This window comes from Giraffa tippelskirchi, chromosome 13, assembly GCF_054371585.1.
Source record: "Giraffa tippelskirchi isolate mGirTip1 chromosome 13, T2T-mGirTip1v1.2.pri, whole genome shotgun sequence".
Taxonomy (NCBI): Eukaryota; Metazoa; Chordata; class Mammalia; order Artiodactyla; family Giraffidae; genus Giraffa; species Giraffa tippelskirchi.
The window spans coordinates 116,240,585-116,264,427 of NC_137287.1; the positions used below are offsets into that span (position 1 = coordinate 116,240,585).

At 51.6% G+C, this 23,843-nt stretch overlaps 1 protein-coding gene across 14 annotated transcripts in view; it reads right to left on the minus strand.

Moving 5' to 3' along the window:
- ELMO2 (engulfment and cell motility 2) overlaps window positions 1–23,843 on the minus strand; it is a 38,621-nt gene that overhangs the window by 2,022 nt on the left and 12,756 nt on the right. For 8 of the 14 annotated variants that reach the window (XM_081559220.1, XM_081559214.1, XM_081559219.1 and 5 more), the window contains 16 exons: window positions 23,503–23,553; window positions 19,787–19,968; window positions 18,043–18,142; window positions 16,795–16,946; window positions 14,282–14,360; window positions 11,181–11,231; window positions 7,391–7,513; window positions 6,928–7,062; window positions 6,223–6,327; window positions 6,028–6,136; window positions 5,555–5,691; window positions 4,295–4,458; window positions 4,075–4,187; window positions 3,790–3,897; window positions 2,933–3,015; window positions 844–921 (listed from right to left, as the gene is read on the minus strand). In XM_081559220.1, the coding sequence (XP_081415346.1) occupies window positions 844–921; window positions 2,933–3,015; window positions 3,790–3,897; window positions 4,075–4,187; window positions 4,295–4,458; window positions 5,555–5,691; window positions 6,028–6,136; window positions 6,223–6,327; window positions 6,928–7,062; window positions 7,391–7,513; window positions 11,181–11,231; window positions 14,282–14,360; window positions 16,795–16,946; window positions 18,043–18,142; window positions 19,787–19,947 (1,698 nt within the window). In that variant the 5' untranslated portion in view covers window positions 19,948–19,968; window positions 23,503–23,553. Of the gene's footprint in view, window positions 1–843; window positions 922–2,932; window positions 3,016–3,789; window positions 3,898–4,074; window positions 4,188–4,294; window positions 4,459–5,554; window positions 5,692–6,027; window positions 6,137–6,222; window positions 6,328–6,927; window positions 7,063–7,390; window positions 7,514–11,180; window positions 11,232–13,093; window positions 13,130–14,281; window positions 14,361–16,794; window positions 16,947–18,042; window positions 18,143–19,786; window positions 19,969–23,213; window positions 23,334–23,502; window positions 23,554–23,843 lie in introns of all 14 variants that reach the window. The other 6 variants (XM_081559223.1, XM_081559224.1, XM_081559221.1 and 3 more) reach the window with 2 other exon arrangements.

The window sequence follows — 23,843 nt, forward strand, 5'->3', positions numbered from 1 at the left end:
CTCACCTGTCTCCCACCTGCAAGTTCTTCACTTCTTCCCAATAAACTGCACTGGCAGCTCAGGCCCTGCCTTAGCGTCTCCTCTTCCAGAAGCCCCACCTCCAGTTCCCTCCAGTGGCTCCCAGAGCTCACCAGACACGTGTGCTCTTAACCACTGTTCCTCTTTAATGTCTAGCATCTTCCGGTGTTACAGATGAGACTGCAGGCCCCGTGTCAGGAGCGCCGATCCACCTGGCTTCAAAGCCCAGGTCAGATCCACTACAACATGTGCCCCAGAAACCCAAGGAGGGAAAATTCGTCAGGTTCTCTTGGGTGGGTGGCCGGCCATGCAGAAACTGAAAAGAGGAGACTTTTCCTAGTTCCAGGCAGATAACTTACCCCTAGCAGTACTCTTGCCTGGGAAACCCCATGGACGGAGGAGCCTGGTAGGCTGCAGCCCATGGGGTCGCGAACAGTCGGACACTACTGAGCGACTTCACTTTCACTTTTCACTTTCACGCACTGGAGAAGGAAATGGCAACCCACTCCAGTATTCTTGCCTGGAGAATCCCAGGGACGGAGGAGCCTGGTGGGCTGCCGTCTATGGGGTCGCACAGAGTCAGACACGGCTGAAGTGACTTAGCAGCAGCAGCAGCAGTGGACCTTGTCCTTCTAAAGACAACCTACTGCTGCTAAGAGTAACCTGGAAGGGCTCCCGGCATGGCAGATCTTTGGTGTCACAGCCTTCGAGACACTCTGGAGGCCCCTCCCTTTAGAAAGACGTGCCTGTTCTGCCCACTCCTCCCCTCCAGCTGCAGAGTCACAGAGAAGGCTCGGCTGTCCAAGGCAGGGCCACAATGCTCACCTCGTACTTATTAGGTGCAATGAAGTTTAAGGTCTCATCAGGGTCGTACAGGATGGAGAAAGCCAATTCCAGCACCTCCTAAAGGAGAAAGGGTTCCAGTTATCTGGAGCAATGGAATGGCCTGAGCGCTACACACCGAGATCTTGGTCAGAGTCCTAGCAACTTGGCACCATCACCAAATGTGCTGATTCAGATGTGATGGCATCAAGGTCCTAGGGCTCATGCACAAGTGGGGCTGGAGATGAGGCCAGCGGTCATCAACCTTCACTTACCCACTCCCCACACAAGTCATGCCTAGGATGTGATGATACTTTTAAGGTTATAGAGACATCATCTCTCAATACCATGAACCTTTGAATGTCAGAGTCCATGACTGTGTATTATCTCAAATATATATATACATATCTGGGTAATTAAACTGAAAGTCTTTAACAGTTTAAAAAAAAACCACCACAACAAAAACAAATTGTGGCCACAGATGGGACAACCTGAGCATCAACAACACAACTGTAATGGAAGAAACATAACAGGCTTAAATCCATGAGCTTATAATAATCCTAAAAAACAGAACACATGCACAAAATAGGTCACTGTCGGACGATACCAGAGACCTAACTCCTTGTTTTAAAAGTAGGTACATAAAAGGAAAGAATCGAGCGTTTATCCTCCCTTCTTACATAAACCGTACCACTGGGAAACCACAGTCAATGACGGCAAGTTTCTCTCTAGAGAAGTAGTTCAGTTAATACGTGGAAAGGGATGACTGCACTGGACTATCACTAGCTTGCAAACCTTAATTTACTAATGAAACAAGGCACTGAGCATCCAGAGTCTGCTAACAACACAAAGAGAGAGACAAGCAGACATTATGTGCCTATTGATAGAATATAATACCATCTAGGAAGGAGTCTGGCCACAATAAAAAAGGTCAGGCCTGGGCTGGATCAAGCCTCAAGGTCTCGATACCAATTTACAATCTGGGACAGAGGAGTGGACTCAGCTATACCATGGGGAGACAATCAGCAGATTTTAGACTCTGGAAAACTACCAAACAAGCAACCTGGTTTCCTAAACTAATGAACTGCAAAGAGAAGGGGGAGAAAAAGATGGAGGGGGAACTTATGAATTAAGAAATTAAAAGAGGGGATTCTCTGGCAGTCCAGTGGTCAGGACTTTGTGTTTTCACTGCTGAGGGCCTGGGTTCAATCCCTGGTCAGGAAACTAAGATCCCACAAATAAATAATAAATAGAATTCTTTAAAAACATTTTTTAAAGAATTTTTAAAAATTAAAAAAAAAAAAACCTTAAAAGACTAATCACAATGTGTGTCTGTGCCTCTCCCACACTCGGTCGTGTCTGATTCTTTGCGACCCCATGGATGGTAGCCCGCCAGGCTCCTCTGTCCATGGAATTTTCCAGACAAGAATATTGGATTTTGTTGCCATTTGCTCCTTCAGGGGATCTCCCCGATCCAGGGATCAAACCCGCATCTTCTGCATCTCCTGCATTGCAGGCAGACTCTTTACTGCTGAGCCACCAGGGAAGCCCCATCACAATGTGTAGACCCTATCTGGATCCTGATTTGGCAGACAAACTGGGTTTGAGTGTGTGTGTATGTGCGTGCAAATGCTTATAAACATTTACGTATTTTTATGTAGAGAAACTGGGATGTTTTTAAGACAGTTAGTGGAAAAATCAAGTATCAGTGGAATATTTGATTCTAAATAACTTCTTATTTCCTTTTAGATGTGAAAACGGTATTGTGATCATGTTAAATAGAGTCCTTATAATTCAGAGATACAATCTAAATGTTTACAGGTAAGATGAAATAACACTTGAGATTTTCTTCAAAGTAATAAGGGAAGAGGGACAAGTGGATGTGGACATTGCCATGGTGGATGAGGCTGGGCAAGGCCTATATGAGGGTTCTATCTATTTTGGTGTCTGTTCAGATTGTTCTTAATAAAACATTCAGGGTCAGTTTAAAGAGAGAGAGAATGGGAGGCCGTGCATCCAGAAAGCAGCCACAACCAACTACGCCCAGGATCACTGGGACAGCAGCTCAGACTCAAGGCGCCTCTCCACTCACCTTGTTCTGTTTTAGAGCACTTTTCTCTTTCATGTGGGGACAATCCTTCCCAGTGACAATGGCCTTAATGTCTGCAACAGGAACTGAAAAATGAAGAGCATTCGTTTCCGGAAGCTTTATGCTGTAGGTTGGTCCCTGCGTCCAACCTAGTGCTGAAAGGGACACCCTAGCCCCCCGCCCCACAGGGCTGTACGAGCTCAGGGAGGGGGGGCCTATGTCATTCCCTCCTCTGTGGCCACTTGGCCTGGACTCTGGCCTGCTGGGCCGTGTCAAATCTAACTGGGGTCAGCGCAGGACCTCTGCATGGTCTCCCTAAGGAACGGGGCCTCAGACACCTCACTTCCACTTCACGGTAATAAGGATGACAACGTTGGCCATAGCAACTGGCAGCTAATAATGACTCTTCCTCCCTGCCAGCCACTGTTCTGAGTGCTTTACAGATAGGACTCATTCACTCCTCTGAAGGGGACAATGTGGCTATTATACCCATTTTATAGAAGAATCTAAAGCGGAGAGGAGAAGTAACTTGTAATTAATTAGAATTAACAGCAAAGCCAGGATCTGAATCCAGGCAGTCAGGCTTCAGAACTTCTGTTCTTAACCACTACCTTTCAACTCAGTATTGCATCATCCTTTCCAATCTGCAAAACCCATTCCTGTCTGTGATCTTACTGAATTCTCCAAACAGCTCCTTGATGTCGGCCAGGTAGAGATGACCACCGACCGACAGGGAAACAGGTTCAGATGCAATAACTGGCCTGAGGCCAGATAACCGATTTGAAGCAGCCAGGAGCAGAACTCAGATCTGCTGACAGGGAGGCCGGCTACACGACAGCCCAACAGGGACCTGAACTTACTCTTCTCCTGCAGGGATTCGAACGTCACCTCCCCTTGAGGGTTGTCATCCAAGTCCCCGTAGTGCAGGACTTTGTGGTTCAGGGCCAAGCGGCAGTACCAGAAACGCTCTGGAACACACGGGAAGCCAGGCAGGTGAACGAGGACAGTTTTAGGAAAGGCCCGGGCACACATGGGGCCAAGAGAGGACTCACTCCCTGCCCACTCCCCACAGGGACGCCGCAGCCCCGAGGGCGGCGGCTCTGGGCAGGAGGGACAGATGCCCAGGGACCGCGCCCTCAGGTCACCTTGCCTCCGGCGGTTCCCAATCTTTCGGAAGCTGCTCCCCTCACAGAGCCGGTTCAGCCGCTGCTGCTTGATCAGCTCCAGGATCTCGGGCTGGATCTTCTCCCTCAGCTCCCTGGGGTGGACGAGCACTGGAGTAAGGGGAGGTCCCGGGGACGGGGGAGCTTCGGAAGGGAGGCGGCGCTGGCAGCACCCCCAGCGCCCCCCCGTCCCAGCACTTACACGATCGGCGGGGACTGGAAGTCATCCTGACTCATCCTCTCTGACTGGCGCAGCCGCAGGATCTCGGAATAGCTCAGGCTCCGCAGTTTGCTCTTGAACTGATCCAGAGAGTTGGGTTTGGAGGGCAAAGCTCGAGTGATCTGCTCTCGGACCACCTGCATGACCTGAGAGAAGGAGGCGCGGCCTCAGCGCTACCCTGGGAAACGAACACCGGGCTCTGCCCTCCAGTGCTGGGCAGAGCAGGCACCACGGGCATCCGCTGGGCGAGGAAGAACACTGGCTCTTGAGGCACACTGCCTTAGACGGTTACGGAGGACCACGATGCTGACAAACGCTTCATTTCTCATACCTCTCAACAGGTCAGCGGTGGGGGAGAGTGAGAGGAGGTGGCTGGACCAGAGAGACAGGGGTTCAGGGCCTGACTGTGCACCTTAATCTGTTCCTCAAGCAACTCAATCAACACCCTCAGGCCCCACCTACTCGTCTTTCAAGCGAGAGAAAGGAAGACACATCTTCGACGGAGGCTGCCATGAGGAATAGGAGACCCCCAGTCTCTGGATGCGCCGTGCCCGGCCCACTGTTGTGTGTGCAAAGTACCTGTTAGTTCCCTTAGAATAACAGCTAAAGTAAAAAGCAGGACACCATCTGGACATCCCATCAGCTCCCCACCAATGAAGGAAAAATAAACAGAAAAAAAATACTAGAGGGAAACATAAACAGGCTCGTGGTCACTGGGTAGGGGAATTGCAGATATTCCCCTTCTTTATATTTTACAAAGTTTTTACAACGAGATGAGCAGCTTCAAAAGGGCCAACTCCTAGATTATCAGCTTTTGAGGGCCTAGCAGTGCCATCAGAGAGGTAGGTACTCAGAAAGCATCGAGGAATGGACTCCTGCTAGGTACCGCTGGCCTGAATTCACGCTGGTCCACTCGGACCTCTAACACCTGTAGTTCATGCAACTGCCTCGGTGCCTGCGCGGTGTAAGTGCTCAGGAACCCACGGCTGTCACTGCCATGCTTTCTTCCTGTCCCCAAAGGAAGGCAGGAGGGGCTGGTACCGGTCCAACGGGCAAAACGGGTCCAGCGGGGCGACACCTGCTCAGGGTTCCGGGGGGACGGACGCCCTCAACGCCTCTGTCCTGTGACTCAGCGCTGCCAACCATGCCGTCTTCCAGCTCAGGGATGGCCAGGCTCGGGCCAGCTGCCCCAGGATGCCCTGGGGTGGCCTTGCCCAGGCCTCGGAGCTCTGCGACCCTGACCTTGTTGAAGTCCTCGGCTGTCGCCCTCATCTCCTTCCAGGTCTTGTTCAGCAGCTGGATGCAGATGCCAAAGAGCTCCTCGAACGCGCGGTCGTGGGTGAAGAACATCGGGTGGTAGTCGTTGCGCCCTTCGTTCGCTGTGGAAGGAGAAGTGGGCAAAGGATGACGCTGGGAGCCCACGTCCAGAAACCTGGGCTCCTCTGCAGTCCGGAGGGACGGAAGCAGACTGAGGACCGAGGGGGTAAGTGGGTGGTGGCGGAGCTGCTGAACGTGCTCAAATCACCAGCTCAAACAAGCCACGGCCACGACTCCCGTAAACAAGGGTAGACGGATTACAGCCCACTCAGTGATGAGAAAAAAAAAAGAAAGCCCAAGAAGGCTGTCCAGTCGCACGGACACCTAACCCTGCACCCTCGAGTCTCACCGGGCTCCCGAGCACAGGGAACGGGCGTGGAGGGAAGCTGCACACTTACGCAGTTCCCCAACCTGCAGGATCTCACACAGCATCTTGGTGAGCTCGATGGCGCTGCGGCCGAAGGGGCACTCGTGCTTGTCTTCTCGGCTACTGTTCTCCAGGACGATCTGCGGGGGGAGGAGAGGGGGTAAGGGAGGGAGAGGGGAGGCAGGCAACGGGGCATCTGCGGGGGGCAGGTGGTTCTAGCCTTTACCCGGATGTAGGTGTCCTGATGGACTTTGGCCAAGTACAGCATGTTGTCCAAGGCCAGCATCCCGGGCGGAGTCTGGGTGAAGTCCATCGCGGGGTTGATGTGGTTCTGGGGAAATAAAGACACCTGACTTGAGACCTGACGGTCTCCCCGTGTGGGGGCTCACTTGAGGGTAAGTCCGATCGCCCCTCCACTACGTGCTGCCGACACACCACACCTCCCTGCCGAAGCTCTTGTCACGTGCCATCTCTACTATGAGGGCTTGAGCTCCTGGCCACTGGACTGTGGCTGACTTGTCTGGCATCCCCAGGGCCTAGAATACTGCTGGTTGCTGAGTAGATGCCCAGTAAGTATTTAATTAACTCCATCCTCAAGCTGTCTCCTATCACAATACACACTCCAGCTTTTCATGGAACCAGCTGCTTTGTTGAGCGGTCCCCTCTCCACTCATCTGGCCCACTTCCTGGGCCCTCCTACAGATGGGTTTGTTTCAAGGGGCCAAATGTTGCACATAAACTTGTGAACCTGCCATGGCCAAAGTGGACCAAGTGGCAAGGGCTCTCCAGCTTCTCAGTGTCTCTGGTTCCAAGGCTCCCATGACATTATGAGATGTTACGAGGCAGGGCTGTCAGGGTTCTGTCTGGGGGGGGCCCTCTCACTCCCTGTCAGGGGAGAAGGTCTACAGTGTTAGTGCTCTGGGAAACTTACAGTGAACCCCAGCATTTTGTAGTCCTTGGTGTACATGGCTTTGCGTTTCTCGGTCCCACTCCCGGGGGCGTTGCTGGGGTCAGATTCTGCATCAAATGCAATCCTCCTCAGTTCAAATATAATGTCTCTTTGAGCCTGGGAGGTGAAACAGACTGTCAGCAGATGAGTCAGCTGATCAAAGGAAGCAAGGAAAAGAAAAGAGTGGGTCGAGCTTTTCCGGGCAGAACCCTGGCCCCGATCAATCCCTGAGGAGGCATCACACAGAAGGACACAGATGGGCTTGGCCCAGAATCACCAGCAGGAAGGGATCACGGTGAGGCTCAGAGCTGACAAAACCATTTCTGCAGACACAACGAAGCACGGTGCCTGGCACACAGCAGGTGCTCCAAACACAGGGCACAATGCACTGCATCACACGGCTCTTGATGCCAGCCAGGAGAGCCCGGTCCCACTGAGAGCCTACCTGGTCGTTGGGGTCCATCTTGGTCATCATCCTCTCTTCCAGAAGGTTAAAGGTCAGGACTTGCAGGACATACAGCTGATGGGCCATCTCGGTTTTGATTGGGCGGTTCCCTCGGATCACATGCTGGCAAGAGCAAGGGCAGAGGGTTGAAGTGATTTCTACGGAAGGGTCATATCCATGCTGGTGAAAAAGACAGAATGCTGGGCAGGGGACAGGGTTTCCTCCCCTACACAGCGCCTGCACGCTCCAGAAGGGGAGGGAACATGAACGGGGCTGACTTAGGTGGGGATGATGCACTGCAAGCCCCAAGAGCACCATCTTTTTTTCTGCCCGGCCCTGGGCAGGGAAGTGGGACAAAGGGTAAGGTTATGATGTGGGAGGTGGGCGGCTGGGCTTCATTCTAGTCGATCCTGACAACAGAGAGTGTGTGTCAAGAGTCACTGGCAGAACTGGATGGCACGCTTTTGTCTTAGGAAAACGTTCAGGATGGCCTCATCGAGGAGACAGGTTTCGAAAAGATCATTTTCTTTCAGTTGTCTCGAGACAGGTACACCAAGGTGGGGGGGCATCTAATGCTCCCGGTAGGGCCCCCACTCACCCCTTCTCTCTCCTCTTCCCCCTGCTCACTCTGGGAACAGCCCCCTCCCTGTGTCCCCACCCCAGTTTCTCTTCTCTGACTATCCCCCCTGCCCCGAGCTCACGGCCTCCTCCTGACGCCCGCTCGCCCCAGCTCCTCGGGGCTCCTCCACTGCCCATGCTCCGTATCTGCCCTGTGCTACATCGCCCCGCACGCCGGTATGCCCTGCCTCCCGCCCGCGGCAGCCTCCTGCCCTTTCCTGCCTGCTCCCTGCACTCCTTGCTCCCTCCGTCTCACCCATCATCCTGAGGCCCCGTTGCTCTCGGGTCTTTTCTCATCAAATGAATTAATTTTCCTCCCTTTTTTGTTTGATGCTGCTACTGGAACAGTGCCGATGAAACCAGTGGCTTGCATCGTATTCCCACGGGCCGGCATTTCTCTGGGCTTCCTCTCCCCATCTGCGACTCCAGAGCGCTTCCTTTCTCTTCCTTTCCCTGGACTGCAAGGCCCAACACAGGATCCACAAGCCACAGGCAGGCACTGACATTTAAACTGATACTGTCGAGAACAACAAGCTCAGCTCTCCAGGTGCACCGGGCACATCTCAAGTGCTCCATGGCCACCCGTGGCGCGGGCCGTGGCCCTGTGCCACCCCTGCTTGCCCGTGGTGTGCGTGCCCCGCCCTCATCTCCTACCCCAGCCCTCTTGGGCCGCCTCCGCCGTGGGTCTGGGTGTCTGTCTGTCTCTCGAGCTTCCTTTTCACGGTCTGCCCCCACCCAGTCTCTCCGCCTTGGCTGCTTCAGCCCCCTCTGCTTCGCCCCGAGTCGCTTCCTTTCTCCGGGTCCCGCTGCCACTCTGGTTTCTCCCTGTCTGTCTGTCCCTGTGCCTCCCTCCTCGCCTCACTGCATAATTCATGAAGGCACTCTGAAGAGAGCCTGGTTTTCCTTTAGTATAATCCCCCTTCCTCAAACTGAGAGACGTCAGAGCCCAGAGCCGGGGGAGGGTGGTTACTGCAGCCCTCAGAGGCTTAAGGAGGTACAGCTACGGTCTGATGGAGTCTCATTCGACTGTCAAGTACCTCGAGGCCTCCGCTCTCTGACTGGACTCCGCTAAATCCAGACTGAAGTGAGCGTGCATTAACCTTTTCCAAGCGGACCGTTTGGGTCCCAAGTCCTGACGCCGAACTGTCTTCTCTAGCGGACGGAAGCCTTGCTTGTTCGCCAGGTTTGTCCAGGAATGAGCTGAACTTCTAAACCCATTCAGGCAAAGAACAAGCCCCGGAATTCATTCAAGTTGTCTCGGAAGGGCACCCACTCCCAGACACGCAGAGGACGGCGCTCGACACGGCTGCCCAGGCACGTGGACGGGCCCCGGTGTGGCAGGCGGGGGTAGCAGTGTCTGCTCCTGTCTGTCCTGCTGGGTGGGCAGGGGGCCTCTGAGCAAGGAGACAGCCCCAAGGCGAGGGCTGGTTCTGCGGGGTGATGTCCGGCTCTGCCTATTCAGAGCAGCTGACCCACTTCTCAGGCGCCCACGGGGACATCTCGAATTGTCCCCCCTGTGCGTCTTGTTCACGGTGAAGGAACTGCCCCAGTGAGCAGAGTGCTCACTGAGCGCCAGGCCCCCCGCTAAGCCCTGTGTGTGTACAGTAGCTCATTTGGTCCTCACATCCGGGTGAGCAAACCGAAGCCCACAGAAGGCAAGTAGATGGCTCAAGATCAAAGACCGGTTAATAGTGGGGGGGTGGGGGGGGCTGCTGACTCCAAAGTTCATGTTCAGAATTCTGAAGGCTTCACACTTGACTCTGATTTCTCATTTTGTTGCTTTCACTGCAGTCTCTCAGTTTTGCCTTGTTTTTGACAACTGATACAATGGCCTCCTTTTAACCGAGCTCCTTGGCTCTCTTCCTCTGCCCTCACCTCCAGCTTCAGCTCTCTCCCCACTGCTGCCCCTCAGGAAACACAGACCTTGCAGTGTGATCTCTCTAAAAGGCCAGCCTGGTTATTTCAAGATCCTGATTAAAGCCCCTCCACTGCTTTTCGAAAAAAAACCCAAGGACCTCTTTGCTACCTCTCCAGCTGGTCACGGGCTTCCCTGGTGGCTCAGATGGTAAATAACCCACCTGCAACGCGGAAGACCTGGGTTTAATCCCTGGGTCGGGAAAATCCCCTGGAGGAGGGCATGGCAACCCACTCCAGTGTTCTTGCCTAGAGAATCCCATGGACAGAGGAGCCTGGAAAGCTACAGTCCATGGGCTCGCACAGAGTCGGACACGACTGAGTGACTAAGCAGAGCACACCAGCAGAGCACACACCCTTGCTCCACCCTTTACAGGCCCACTCACTCCTCCTAGGCAGGAATCCTAGGAGCTCCTCCCCTTCCCCACGCAGGAATCCCTTTTCTGATTGCTCTGCTCGCTTATCCTCAGCCTCACCTACAGCCTCCTACACCCCCCCTTCACGGCGGGGCTGCCCGGTCCTCCCCTGGAACCCACAGGCCAGGCATCCCTCCCAGGGCCCCACACAATTCAGGGTTATGACTGGCGTCAGTTGAATGAATTGCTCTTTCTGTGTCTACTTTAACACAGTCCTTCTGGATAAACTTTTTTTGGAATTGTGGGGCAACAAACCGTATTAGCTGGCTAAGGACCTCTCTGGAGGCTCTGCAGTTCCTGGTGGGCCAGCTTCCTCGAGACAACCCTGCTTACAGGATCACAGAACACAGCTTTCCAACTGAGGAGGGGTTAAGAGCCTACCAGTAAGTTTCCTGAGTGCCCACCTTGCTCCAGAGTAATTTCACTAATAATAGTACAACTGTAAGAATTGTACGGGCTTCCCTGATGGCTCGGTGGTAAAGAATCCACCTGCTGATGCAGGAGACAGAGGTTCGGTCCCTGACCTGGGAGGATCCCACGTGCTGCGGCACAGCTACTAGGCCTGTGCTCTAGAGCCCGGGAGCCACAACTACTGAGCTCACGTGCTGCAGCTACTGAAGCCCGTACACCCTAGAGCCGGTGCTCCACGACCAGAGAAGCCACTGCAAGGACGCATCTGCACAGCGCAACTAGGGAGAGGCCCCCGCTCACCACAAGCCCGCGCCGCAAAGACCCAGCACAGCCAAAACTACATAAAATTACTTAAAAAAAGAAAACAAGAATAGTTGCAGTTAACCGTAACAAAACAACAGTAACGAAATATAGCCTGTCTGGGGACTTACATTGAGGATTATGGACCGAAGATGCTTCTGTGCAAATGCGCTGGCCATGTCCTGTTGAGAAGGAGAGGCAAACGTGAGCCGGGTGGCAGGCACGCAGCTGTGACAACGATCCAAAGGAAGGGATGTCACAGCTCTCGGGCTTCTTCCCTTGATTCTTGTCTTTTTTTCAAATGAAAAGTGGGCACATGGGCTAAAAATTCACAGACCTTCAACTATGTATTTTATACTCTGAAAAATTCCCGCACATTTTCTTTCCAGAGTACAAATGAAGGCAAACAGGGCTTCCTTTCTCAATGGCACAATCAACTGAGTCATCTTCAGAGAGGGACAAAGACTGCTTTAGGACGAGACATTACAAGGACGCTGGGCAACGGACAATGAGCACAGGGCACAGAGCGGCGTGATGGTTCCCAGGCCACATGCACTGTCCCCGGCTGGAACCACTGTCAAGGCTGCAAGGGGCTCTGATGAAACGCTGACTCCAAACCAGGGAAAGGACTTGGCCCCAGCATCCCCTCCAGCCCCCAGCACCATGCCAGCAGGAGCTCGGCCGGGATGCTCTGAAACAGTAAGTGGTCCATGACTCACTTCTGACCGGTTTTAGAGAACAATCTGTTGTGTGGTTTGGGGTAGTTTTTCATGACAGGGTCACCTTTTTTATTATATTGGGTTCAGATTTTGACAGTAACTATTTAGTACACTCAGGAAATACAGTGTCCTAAGTTAAGTGAATCTTCCAGGGAATGAAGCCTTGAGGGTCCTCTCAGAACCATTATTTTGACCATTCTTGTGCTAATCTTCTCAAAATATATACACTTCTTTATTTCTGAAGAGAGTATAATGATTGTAATTTAATCACTGCCAAGGATTTGGTTCCATCAGTAAAACCCACATCAGTTGTTACTCTGTGTTATGACACTGTTAAGGGGCTTCTGAAATGTGAAGCTATTTTCCCCTAAACAAAATGCGTCTAGATTACTATGCTTTTAATTTTTTGGACCGCTTTTCATAATTCTTCTGTCTCCTCCTTCCAGTGTCAGCCATCACTTCTTATAATGTTAATTTGTATGACTTCACTTTCTAAACTGCCTTCATTTAATTTCACAGATAATCATTTTTCTCAGAGTTGCAAGGCCTCTCTCTCTCGCGCTTCTAGATTTCTGGCCACATTCCGAATGGCTGACGCTGCCAGGAACATTAAGTTTTACTTTGTGTCCCCCAAGCACACACTGGCTGGCAGAGGAAGAAGGTGGACTAGAAACTTCTTCAGTATCTCTGGGAGGCTGGTTATGGAGCTTAAACCTTGCTGTCGACAACTCACAGAGTGGTAATTGCCAGTGGTCTGCTACTGGAGTATAAAGGCCTTCGACCAGACTTCTCTGCGGTGCTGGCAGGGGAGGGAGGGGAGAAAGCACTCACTCTCTTTCATATCCTTGTAGAGCTGACCTCTCTGAGCTCCCTCTAACCAAGAAACAAGCATCAAAACTTCCTCTGTGAACTGTCGAAAGCTTCTCCAATTCCTATGGTCTAGTAAGCATCCAGAAGGGCACATATTTTCCCTTATTACTGCTACAGCAAGCAGGAAGGCAATGCATCTGGCATCATCTAGATGAAAGTCACAGGCTATTTCTGAATCTGATCTTCTCCAGCTGAACCACAGACCCACGGGAAGGCAGGTTACAAAGGACAGACTGGGCCACGTTCCTCGGGGCAGGCAGCCCCTTAATCCTTGAGGTGACTCTGATTCGCGGTGCTTCCCTCAGTGTCCTGACAAATGAGATTTACAGCACACAACCTTTTCCTGTGTCTTGGAGCACCCTGAACAGCCTGATCAGATCAGGAGATTTTCGCCTGGCTTTGACCTCCCCACCTGGAAGAGAGCGGGGCCCTTTCCACGTGGCAGTGCTACTTACAGTGACAGGCAGGTCTAGAGGATTAAGGTGCTTGTCCTGCCGGCAGAAAGCAAAAAGCACAGAGAGAAGCAGATGGAAGAATGAGCTTTCAGCTTACATTCACAAGACTAGGGAGGAAGAGATGAACAGAGCAAGCCATCCAAGAAAGACAAGGACAGACAGAACCACAGATGCTCCAGGTCCTCCCACCAGAACCTTCCAAGAACTCGGTACATGATTCCACGGGAATTACAACTTACTGAGCCCAGGGCATTGACCGAGAATTACAAACCCTTTCTTGTGTATCTCTCTTGGGCTTTGACCAGAGAAATCGAGAACGGTAGTGTTGGAAGGGCCCTTACAGATTCTTTAATCTGGCCCTTGCATTTTACAGAAACAGAGTGGAGACCCAGAGGGGTCAGAGCACTTGCCCAGCAGCGGTGGGAAAAACACTCGGCCCTGGGGCTCTGGCCTCTTAGGTCAGTGTTTGCTCCGCCGCTCCGCTCATCCCTAGTCTCCTCTCTAGGAAAACAGGGGTCTGCCTTTTTCTCATGACATCCTTATGAATGAATGGGGCAGATGCTGCTCCCATGTTATAGGTGAGGAAACCGGGGCTCAGGGAAGTAGAGCAATTTGCATCATGTCACAGCTAACTAACAGGGAAAAGTTCAGAACCTGGATGAGAGGATCTTTATACATGAAACTTCGAGCTAAATCTCTCCACTGCTGCTTCCTTCAGCAAGGATGGCGTCTGTTTCTGTCTCCTCGGACCCGGCAGGGCTGCCTGGAGAGTCTCCTCTCCCTGCTTCTTGATCCTCTAACCCAGGGGTAGCCACACTAAGGCCAAACGAGATGTCACGGTCTTACGGAAAGACAGTCACCACACCCACCTGCTGTCTACTGTCTGAGGCTGCCTTTGGCTATAGCGGGAAGGCTAAAGAGCTGCCACGTAGACCACAAGGCCCATCAAGGAAAAATATTTATTCGGCCTTGAGGGGAAATAGTCTGCAGGTCCCTGCCCTGACCTAGGACCCGGATGGTTTCCCCTCTTGGTCTTCCCGGGGTCTTCCTTATTAGCAAAGCCACTCTGATGGGCTCTGGCTACAGAGGGACAGGACGAAGGACTCTCCCAAGAGTCCCTGGCTGGCTGGGTGAGAAGTCTTCTCTTGCAAAAGCCCAGATGAAAAGCTTGAAAAGGCTGCCACAGACCTGTCGCTTGTCCTCAGGGGCCTTCAGAAAAAGTGCGTTAATCAGTGCAATGGCGTAGGTCTGAATCTCCTGGTTGGAGCTGTGTCAATGGAGAAAAAAGGCAGAGGGAGATTAGCAGACTGACCAGCAAGAGATGGTTTACAACAATCACTCGCAGACTGTCATACAATAATCGGAGGCCAAGGATCAAAAGCCTTAAAACAGGGCAGAGCCCCTGACCCAGCAATTCAACTAGGAGGAATTTATCCAAAGACAGCCATCAGAGAGCTGTGTGCGAGTTATGGACAAAGTGTTTCACCAAAGTACTATTAAAAAGAAGAATAGGAAATAATGCAAATGTCCACAGGAGCAACTCTGTTCATGTATATTAAAATATATAAAAAGCAGTCATTGTTTTAGCATAAAGGTTCTTCATTCGGGGTTAGAGATGGGCTCAGGGTTACCCTAGAAACGCCATAGCTATTATTCCATTTATCCAGTTGACTATGTGACAGTTTTTCAGGGAGGTGAGAGTCCATAACCATTACTGGATTTTTTTTAAAGGCATCTTGGATGCAAAAAGATTAAGAACTACCCTTTTAGAACGTTCTTTGACATGGGAAATGTTCAAGAGCTATTATTCTGTTAAAAAAACAAAAGTCAAGGCACACAAAGTATGTATAGTAAGATTCCAACTTTTTTCAAGTATGCATAGAAAAAAAAAAAGACCAGTGAGACAGTCAGTTTAATGTTAGGGACTTCCCTGACAGTCCAGTGGTTAAGACTCTGCACTTCCAATGCAGGAGGCGTGGGTTTGATCCCTGGTCAGGGAACTAAGATCTCACATGCCTCAAGGGGTGGGGTGGCAAAAAAAAAAGTTAGTAGTGGTTATGTCCGGAGGTGGGATAATGGGCAAATGATTTCCTTATTGTGCTTCTCTGTTTTTTCGAAGTCTTCAACTGTGAACATATTTTATTTTAAACAAACGGTAGCTACCACTCTTCTCTGGAATCTCATACTCCCAGAGATTGATGAGAACTCTCCACCTGCTGTGTCACAGCTGCATTCTGGGGCTCTTTCCAGAGGGGCTGCTGGGCTCCCAGGTCAGGCAGGGGCATCTTGGAAGTCTAATTGAGGGCACTGGGTGTCCCTCAGCTCAGCAGCAGTGGATATGACTTCTGCGGACAGCAATGGGTTGAAAATATTCACAGACTGACCCCTAAGAAACGCCTAGCTCCTCTCTCCTCCCTAAGGAGATGACTGGGTCATTCCAATTCAGAAACAAAGAAACAGAGGTAACTCTGAGGTCAGGAGAATCAGAACTCTCCATCTGGGGTTGATCATGTCCCCTCACTTCAATCAACCTTTTTGGCTTTTGGGGCATGAAAACAGAGGCTGAAGAATCCCCTAGAGAAGTGACAAGGAGAAAGAAATCAGATTTGCAAATTTCCTTGTGCTTTTTTTTCACCTGGGCTCGTGGGAAGGTTTGGGCTGAGAGCATAGCTGAGTGAAGAAATGGCTGCTAAAAACAACCAAGTCTGGGAATTCTGGCTTCCCCGGGAACCAGCGGGGTAGTCAGTCAACAATCCACAGGCTGGAAGGGGGCAGGAGGTAGGAAGGTGTCAGCAGTATCACCATCCTTGCTTTTGGAAAGTCCAGGCCCCTTAAATTGCGTGGAATGGTTGGAAGGGAAGAAAAAAGGACGGGGAGGGGAGAACAGGCTCCAAAGGGTTCATCTGTCTTTAGCTTTTGTTTACTATCTGTTAAATGTCTTAGGATGGGATAAGCTTCTTAAAAAACAAACAAAACCAAAAAAAACAATGACCAACAACAACAAAAAAACCTGTCCTGAATGAATACCTATCCTGTGTGGGTCCCTACACTAGAACTTTTCTCTCCTTTGATCCTCACAAGCCTGAGAGGTGGGAGGGATTCACCCCAGTGCAGAGGTGCAGAAACTGAAGCCAGAAGAGACGAGGTAGCTTGCCGAGGGCAGAGACCTTGTCTGCAGTGGAGCCTGAACTGGGACTCATGCTCTGCAAGACACTTCCTGCTACCCTCAACCGTACGCTGTTAGTTCAGCAAGAGTTCATTCAACAAATACTAGTGGAGCTTCTACTTAAAACAAGGGATACAAAACTGGTCCCTGTTCCCAACTCAACGTTTAAAACGGGAGACAGACAATAAAAAATACAGTATTTCATATAAATATGACTCTCATAGGTACAAACAGGGACTATTGGGCTCAGAGAGGAGAAAGCATCTAATTCTGTCTGGCACCATGGTGATACAGAGAGGGATTGGGAACAGTTTTGTGCTATCCTAAGAGGTGAAGAGAGTTACAGAGGGTTTCAGGCGGGAGTGTGACATGACCAGGTCTGAACTATGGGAGGAGTTCCGGCAGTGAGTAGTAGGGAAGAGGTGATGAATGACAAGCGGACCAGCATCTGGGAATATGGGTGCGGGTGCGGCAGAAGCAGGGCGGGGGGCGGGGGGGACGGGCGGGGAGGGAGGCACGCCGGGGCCGTACTTACACCTGCAGGTGTGAGATGAGCTGCCCCACAGTGATCTCCTCCGCGACCTTCTGGTACAGGCTCTGACTGTTCAAGACCATGCTCTCCAGGATGGCCAGGGACCTCTGCAGGATGGACACGTCCACCAGGGGCTGGCTCACGTACCCCGCGATCTAGAGCCAGAGAGGGCGAGGTGGTCACGAAGCCCGTGAGGGCTGAAGGCTTAGGTTTCAGATGCCCGCCCCCTGCCCAGGACTCTTCCCTTAGCTGTGCTGCCCACGTCTGGACAGTTGCCCCCAGGGGACAGTGGTGTCTGCTGCATTGGCCAGGGTACCAGGGAGTCCCCGGGCATCGATAATGCATAATTCAATTTCAAATGACAGTACCCACTCAACTGTGTTTCCTTAAACCGAGGGGCTTAATCCCTTGTCTTTAAAAACAAGGGTTTGGGCATGGAAGGGCTGAGTGTGAGGAGCAGAGGGTCTTCCTGATCCTGGGACCTCGTGTGCTCGCCACGTGCTGTTCCCGACATACACTTTGTCCCTGTACACACGCAGAGACTCAGGGACACAGAAAGGACCTCAGAGTCTCGTAATCTAATCTCTCTGCTCAGTCCCCATGAGAATATCCTTGACACACGGTCATTGGACTTGTGCCTAAGTGTCTCCAGCATCAGGAAGTTCTCAATGTCCCAAGCCAATGACAGGTGCAATCTAGATCAGCTGAGATATCATTTATTGGTTTTCAGTTCAGATTTTGGAGGTGACACTGCCTCTTCTTCTAGAAGAAGGACAAAACTAGAAGTCTCTCCTCCCCACACTGAGTTCATCTGACAAATAGGCTCGCCTGCAGATTCGTAAACAGAAGGCACACTAGTAAATGTAAGAGAATATAAGGCAAATGAAATGAACATTTTTTTTTTTTAATCCCAAGAGGAGGGAGGGCTCAGGAAGCAGTCAAGAGACTTAGGGACGGGGCTGGTGGGCTGGTTGGCGCTACCGCAGGTCTCACTGACAATCCAATCCCACTTTGGCCACACTGGGTTCTGGGAGCCTAGTCCCACCTTCTCAGCGCAGGCCCTGTGAGTATAACAAAGTCTCGGTACATCTTCCAGGAGCTACAGGAAGGCCAGAGCCTGAGGATGAAAAACCTGGCCTTGGAGATAGAAGGCCGACCCTCCCTGGAGCAGCTGTGTTGCCTGCATCTCCCCTCGAGCCTAGAGAACAGCTGGTGACTGAGGGAGGAGAGACAGAAGGTTGGAAGCCTCACCTGCTTAATAAAGGTGATTGAAACCATGTCCCAGGAGACAATGCCATGGTCCATGAGCTCTAAGAAGGCAGTCAGGGTGAATGCCAGCATCTCACTGTAGCTGAGACATGTGCAAAACACACACAAAACAATACGAAGATTCAGAACTGGGGAACACAGGCGTGAAGGGAGCTACAGCAGGCCAGAGTTTCAGCGTAAGCACCATGCAAGAAATCCGCAGATGCCACTGGGGCCGGCACCCGGCTGACGCCTACGCCAGGCGGGAAGCAGATTCCTCCCCGGATCTCTAGTATCACCAAGGGGAAGGCGGCTGGGCGACCAGGCTTCCTCATCTCAGGGAAACAGTCCCTCGGCCATCTCCCGTCCACCACACCCCCTCAAACCGCACCACCTGGTGGGGGTGCCCAAGGGAGCTTGTGTCCCAGGTCCGCCTTTAGGTCAGGGGGCAGCAGAACGCAGGAGAAAGAAGGTGAACTTTGGTCTGTGGTTTCAGCTCCTGTCCGACCACTTACTGGCTGTGCAAATTTTAGATTTCTAAAATTTTCAGACTTCTGTTTCTTTCTCTGTAAAGCGGAGTTCCTCTCGCAGTGCTAACCTCACAGGGTCGTGGTGAGGACAGGGTGGTAAGGCAGGAGAGACCTGAGCAGAGTGCTGGCGGAGAGGAAGGACTGCAATGCTTTCTCCCCCTTCTCTGTTCGGCATACACTGCGTCCGCTACACACCCGGACGTGCGTGTGCGGGCTCAGTCCCTTCGGTCGTGGCCATACAGATCAAGTTTCCGTTTACAAAACATGTTCTGACCCATAAGCCTCCTCAGGAAAGGACAGCCAGGTGGGTATCACCTCCATTTTAAAGAGGAGGGAACCGAGGCCAGTCTAACCCTGCACTCCTGGGAGACTGGCAATGCCCAGGTCAGTGCTGATGGCAGCCACAGGCTTCAGGATTTCTGTGCAGCCGGAGGATCCACGGCTTAAAACAAATACCCAAGATGAGTTGCTCAGTTTGGCTAAGAAACTTCAGTAGCTGATCCATCAGCTGAAAGAAGATTTCTGACTCCCTCTCTGCTGCTGGCTTAGGTTTCATGGGCTTAGAAGACGAACTAAACATGTTTATTCACTGCTGATATCAACAGGGCAGTTTCCCGCCACGTTCACCTTGGCACTGGAGTATCACAAAGACATTTCCGGTGCATCACAAAGTTCTGGATGCACCCCCCAACCCCACCCACTGTGAAAAGGGTGACAGGGAGACAGTGAAGGGGCAAGGGAGAGCTATTACAGAGGAGGGCCACGCATGTCTGTGTATAAGGAGCTTGTGTATGGGGGGGGGTGACTGGAGAGGGAGGGAGGTGGGACGTGGTTAAGAATAGACAGACAATATCTATTCTAGTTGATAACGGACAGCCCGCTCACTAACCTCCATCACGTCACATCTACTTTCCAGAAATGATTGCAGCTGCAAGCTGACCTCTCTCTTCCCAACAGCCTCAGCCTTGAGTTTTACTTCTCACTTAGCACAGAGCTGCTTTGTCCCATCTCTGAATTTGTGAGACCCCAACCAGACTAGGAGACTTAGGGCCACAACAAGTTATACCCCTCTGTGTGGACCTCAGTGCTTGGCACGCTGCTCCATGTGCAGACGGAGCTCAATAAGTGCATCTGACTCAGTGGAAAAGAGACTGGGATGCCCCACGGAGTGTCGTAGATCTCTGAGAGCGCCCTATCGAGACCTCGGAAACACTCACTGGGATAAGAGCTTGGTTCCGCTTTCCACGAGCCGTGTCAGCACAACGATGCCATCCATGTTGATGAACTCGGTGGCAAAGGTCACATCAGCAGAGAGCTTGGCCAGCTCCTTCATGGCGTCCAGCCGGGTCTCCATGCTGGAGGACTGGGTCCTCTCCATCAGCTGGCGTGCGGCCCGGGACTAAGGGACCAAGGACAAGATACAGGACATCTGCTCCCCATGGTGGGTTGCTGCTCTGCGAATAACTCACAGGGGCCCCTGTGGACTCTCAAGCCCAAGGCAGAAAGTTTTTCACACTGCTTAATATTGCTAAATAAATGTTTATTGGATCCATCAGGGAATCACCAGTAGGTCAAGACAGATCTGTAGCCAAATGTATCCTTTCTGTATCACTCTGTTTTATGTATTAAAAAGATTCCCACAGAGGGAATGTATGAGATCTGGGAGATGACAGTCTACTACCTACGGCAAGTCACAAAGAGACAGACTAATGCTGTTGTTAAGTTGCTAAGTCGTGTCCAACTCTGTGACCCCATGAACTGCAGCACGCCAGGCTTCCTTGTCCTTCACTCTCTCTTGGAATTTACTCAAATTCATGTCCATTGATCCAGTGATGCTATCAAACCATCTCATCCTCTGCCATCCCCTTCTCCTTTTGCCTTCAATCTTTCCCAGCATCAGGGTTTTTCCCAATGAATCAACAGATAATGGTTCAATCAATATTGGAGAGTTTCTCTTTTTTTTAAATTGACTTTTAGTTGATTCAGAATGTCGTGTTAGTTTCTAGTGCAGGCGGAAGTGTTACATGTTTCCTATACATACATTCTTTTCCATCTTCTTTTCCATTATGGTTTATTACAGGATACTGGATCTAGTTCCCTGTGCTACGCAGCAGACCTTGTTGTTTACCTGTTTTATATAAGGTAGTTTGTACCTGCTAATCCCAGATTCCTGATTTACCCCTCCCCCACCCCTTCCCCATTTGGTACTCGTAAGAGTTCTCTATTAACTAAAGCCATCAGACAGTGGAAGAGGTTGTCTCTTGAAGTACTGGGCTCTTGGTCACTGGAAGCAATCAAGGAAAATCTGGATGACATCTGTCAAAAGTGCTATCGGAGGGATTCCTGCGTTGGGTGGAGAATTCAATCTGATGACCTCTAAGGTCTCTTTTTCAATCTGAAACTGGTAAGCCCGATACATATATATATTTTCACTTTCTCTCACAAGTCCCTATTGTTGTTCCTCAAAGTGCTAGCCCTGGAGAAACTTGACGAATACCAGGCAGCAGTTAATTTCGAGACAGCTTTTAGAAAAGGACGGCTGGTGCCAGAGCCGCCCCTGAGCACGTGACCCTTTCCCTCTCGGAGCATCTGCCTCCTTCCTGCAAACACGGCTGCGACCCCTCCTCTCGTGTTCACGGGTCCTTCCTGTTGCTGAACTTCTTAACTTTACAGCCAATGCCTCCCATCTTACTGTTTCATCACTCTATTTTTTTTGTGTTAATTTCATGGTCTCGGTTGGAATGGAAGAGTCTGGAGATCAAACCCGCTCTCGGGGTCTTAATTTTTCCTACAGTGCTAAAGCAAGTGACTAGAGCCCCTGTTCTCCTGCTGTCAAGGAGTCAGGCTGCCCATGTCTCGCCCTTCCAACCGCACACGGCTCTTGAGACATAGAAATCCTCCGTTACCGCCACAGTGGAGAACATGGGCGCAGGAGAAAGGGCTACAGGACAGAACAATTTGAAAAGCACTGGCCTGCATCACACTTAGAACCTTCCAACCCCAAATGTTCACTTTCCTCCTGAGACGGCGTTTCTGGGTGGCCGCCTCCCACAGTTCCTGCTCCAGGGAAAGTCACCTGCTTTGCACAGGGGCCCGGAAAACGCTTGGGCACTTGTGTGAAGGACACAGGTCCCGGGCTGTCACGTTAAACTGCCAGAGCGTCTGGGGGCAGAGATGGGGTCCTTAGGATGAGAAGAGCTGAGGGAGGGAAGCGGGAGGCGGAGGTGCCGCCAACGCTGGCCCCGAGGCTCCCGGACCTGGGTCCGAGAGGCAGCTCTGACCTGTCCTGAGCGGTCGACAACTAGCGAGTTGTTGAACCTGAGTCTCGGTTTCCTGGTCTGAAAAATGGGGCTATCAAGAGTCCTCATCTCATGGGGTTTGTCGAGATGAAGTGATACCATATGTGAAAGGATTCAGCTAAACCCAGGCATTCAGTAAAAAGCAGCTGCTGGTACTGTGCGGACGGAGCAGTCTCTCACGTTACCAAGGGAAAGGGGACTGGCAATGCCCTCCATTACGTGTCCATAACAGGACACACGAAAAGCTGCCACAGAAGCTGCAGAGGCGCCTAGGCCACCCCCATGTCACTGGTCCCGCTCCGGCCAAGCAGTCAGGGCGAAGCCCTCGCTGGGCAGTGGGTCCCTCCTGTCCTGTGGGCAGCAAGGTCCTGCCTGCCCCGTTGCTCGCCCCCTCTTTCCCGCACTGGCAACCTCCCTCTCTTCCATCTGAATACATTCTCAAGGACACAGAAAAACCGCCACAGAAGGTAACAACCCCGACGGGTTGGAGGAGGTGGGGAGCTAGGCGGAGGAGACGAGAGTGGCAGGGAGACCTTTCGCTGGATCTCTGTCAAACCTTTTTGATTTTAAAATACACGAATGTTTCACCTCTTTTTAAGAAAGTATATCTTTTCAACTCCGTATCCCCGAGCTGGTACCTTCTCTATCTACTTCCTCTTAAACTCAGCCTCCTGATAATGCAGTGAGCGCAGGGGCCTCACCTCGGAAAGTCGACGCATTGCCACCTGGCTGCCACCGGCCATTGACGGTCTCCCAGATCCACAGACAGCTCCTCCGTCCTCAGTTCTCCTTCTCTCTGCTCACTGTGGACCACGCCACCCTCCAACCTGATGCCCCCACTGCCCCCGGCTCCTAAGCCACTTCACGCTCCTGCTTCCTTCTTACCCTCTGGATGCCTCCTCAGCTACCCGGAAGGGCTGCCCTGGCAGACATCAGGGGGCCAGTGTGGACTCTCTTGCTCTTCCAGCTTCTTTGCCAAGCTCACCTCCACTTTTCCTGCCCACCCTTTCACCTCCACGGCCACTGTCTTCATGAGCTATTAACACTGCTCATTAGCTTCTTGATGATGCCTTCCGCCATCTTCCATACTGTCACTAAAGTCATCTTTCTAAAATATGAATCTAAATAAAATATTGCTTCCCGCTTAAAATCTTTCAGTGTCCCCCACATTCCCTTCTGGGTAAAGTCCAACCTACAAGAAGGCCACCGAGGAACCTTCCGCTGGCTTCTGACTGATCGCCACAGGCCCCCGGGCCACCCAGCACTCCCGCCCCCCTAAACAAAGCACATCTCTGGGCTTGGAGTACATTTCCTTTTCCTCTTTCTTCAGCTGATTCTTGCTTACCCTCCAACACCGGAGCCCTGGTCCTCTCCTCCGGAAGGGCTTTCTGAGACTCCTCAGGCTGAGTCAGGTGGGCTCGTTTCTGAGTTCTCACAGCTCCCTAAGCAACTTTCTCTCCAGATCCTGGAGGGAGGCGTTATACTATATTTGTTTACCCCCAACTAGGCTGTGAGAGCAAAGACAGGCAATTTTCACCTCCAAGTCTTACTTTCTATAACAGAGTCCGGCCCACGGCAGGGACTCACGTACACTTGACAGATAAAGGAATTCCCAAGGAAAGCAGAATACCTACCGGGGAGATAGCCAGCTGTAAGATTGTCCCATTCTTAATGTCGCTGCGAGTCTGGGCGGCAAAGAGAAACAAAGAGCAGCTAAGATAAAATATTAAAATTGGGCAAGTTGCTGAATCAACAAGAACTTTCTGTCATTTTTAAAGGAGTTGTAACTGACACTCTTTAGTCAGGCCCTCTTCTCCTGCTTGTTTCTTGGCCATGAATTTCTAAGATGCTTTTTGAGTACCTCTCAGGAAACAGAAGCCACATTTTCCAGCCACTAGAGGAGAGTAAGGGCTGACACGCCTTGACCTGCCCAGAGAGCGGCTCTCACCCCAGTAAGTGGGAGCTCCCTGAGGGC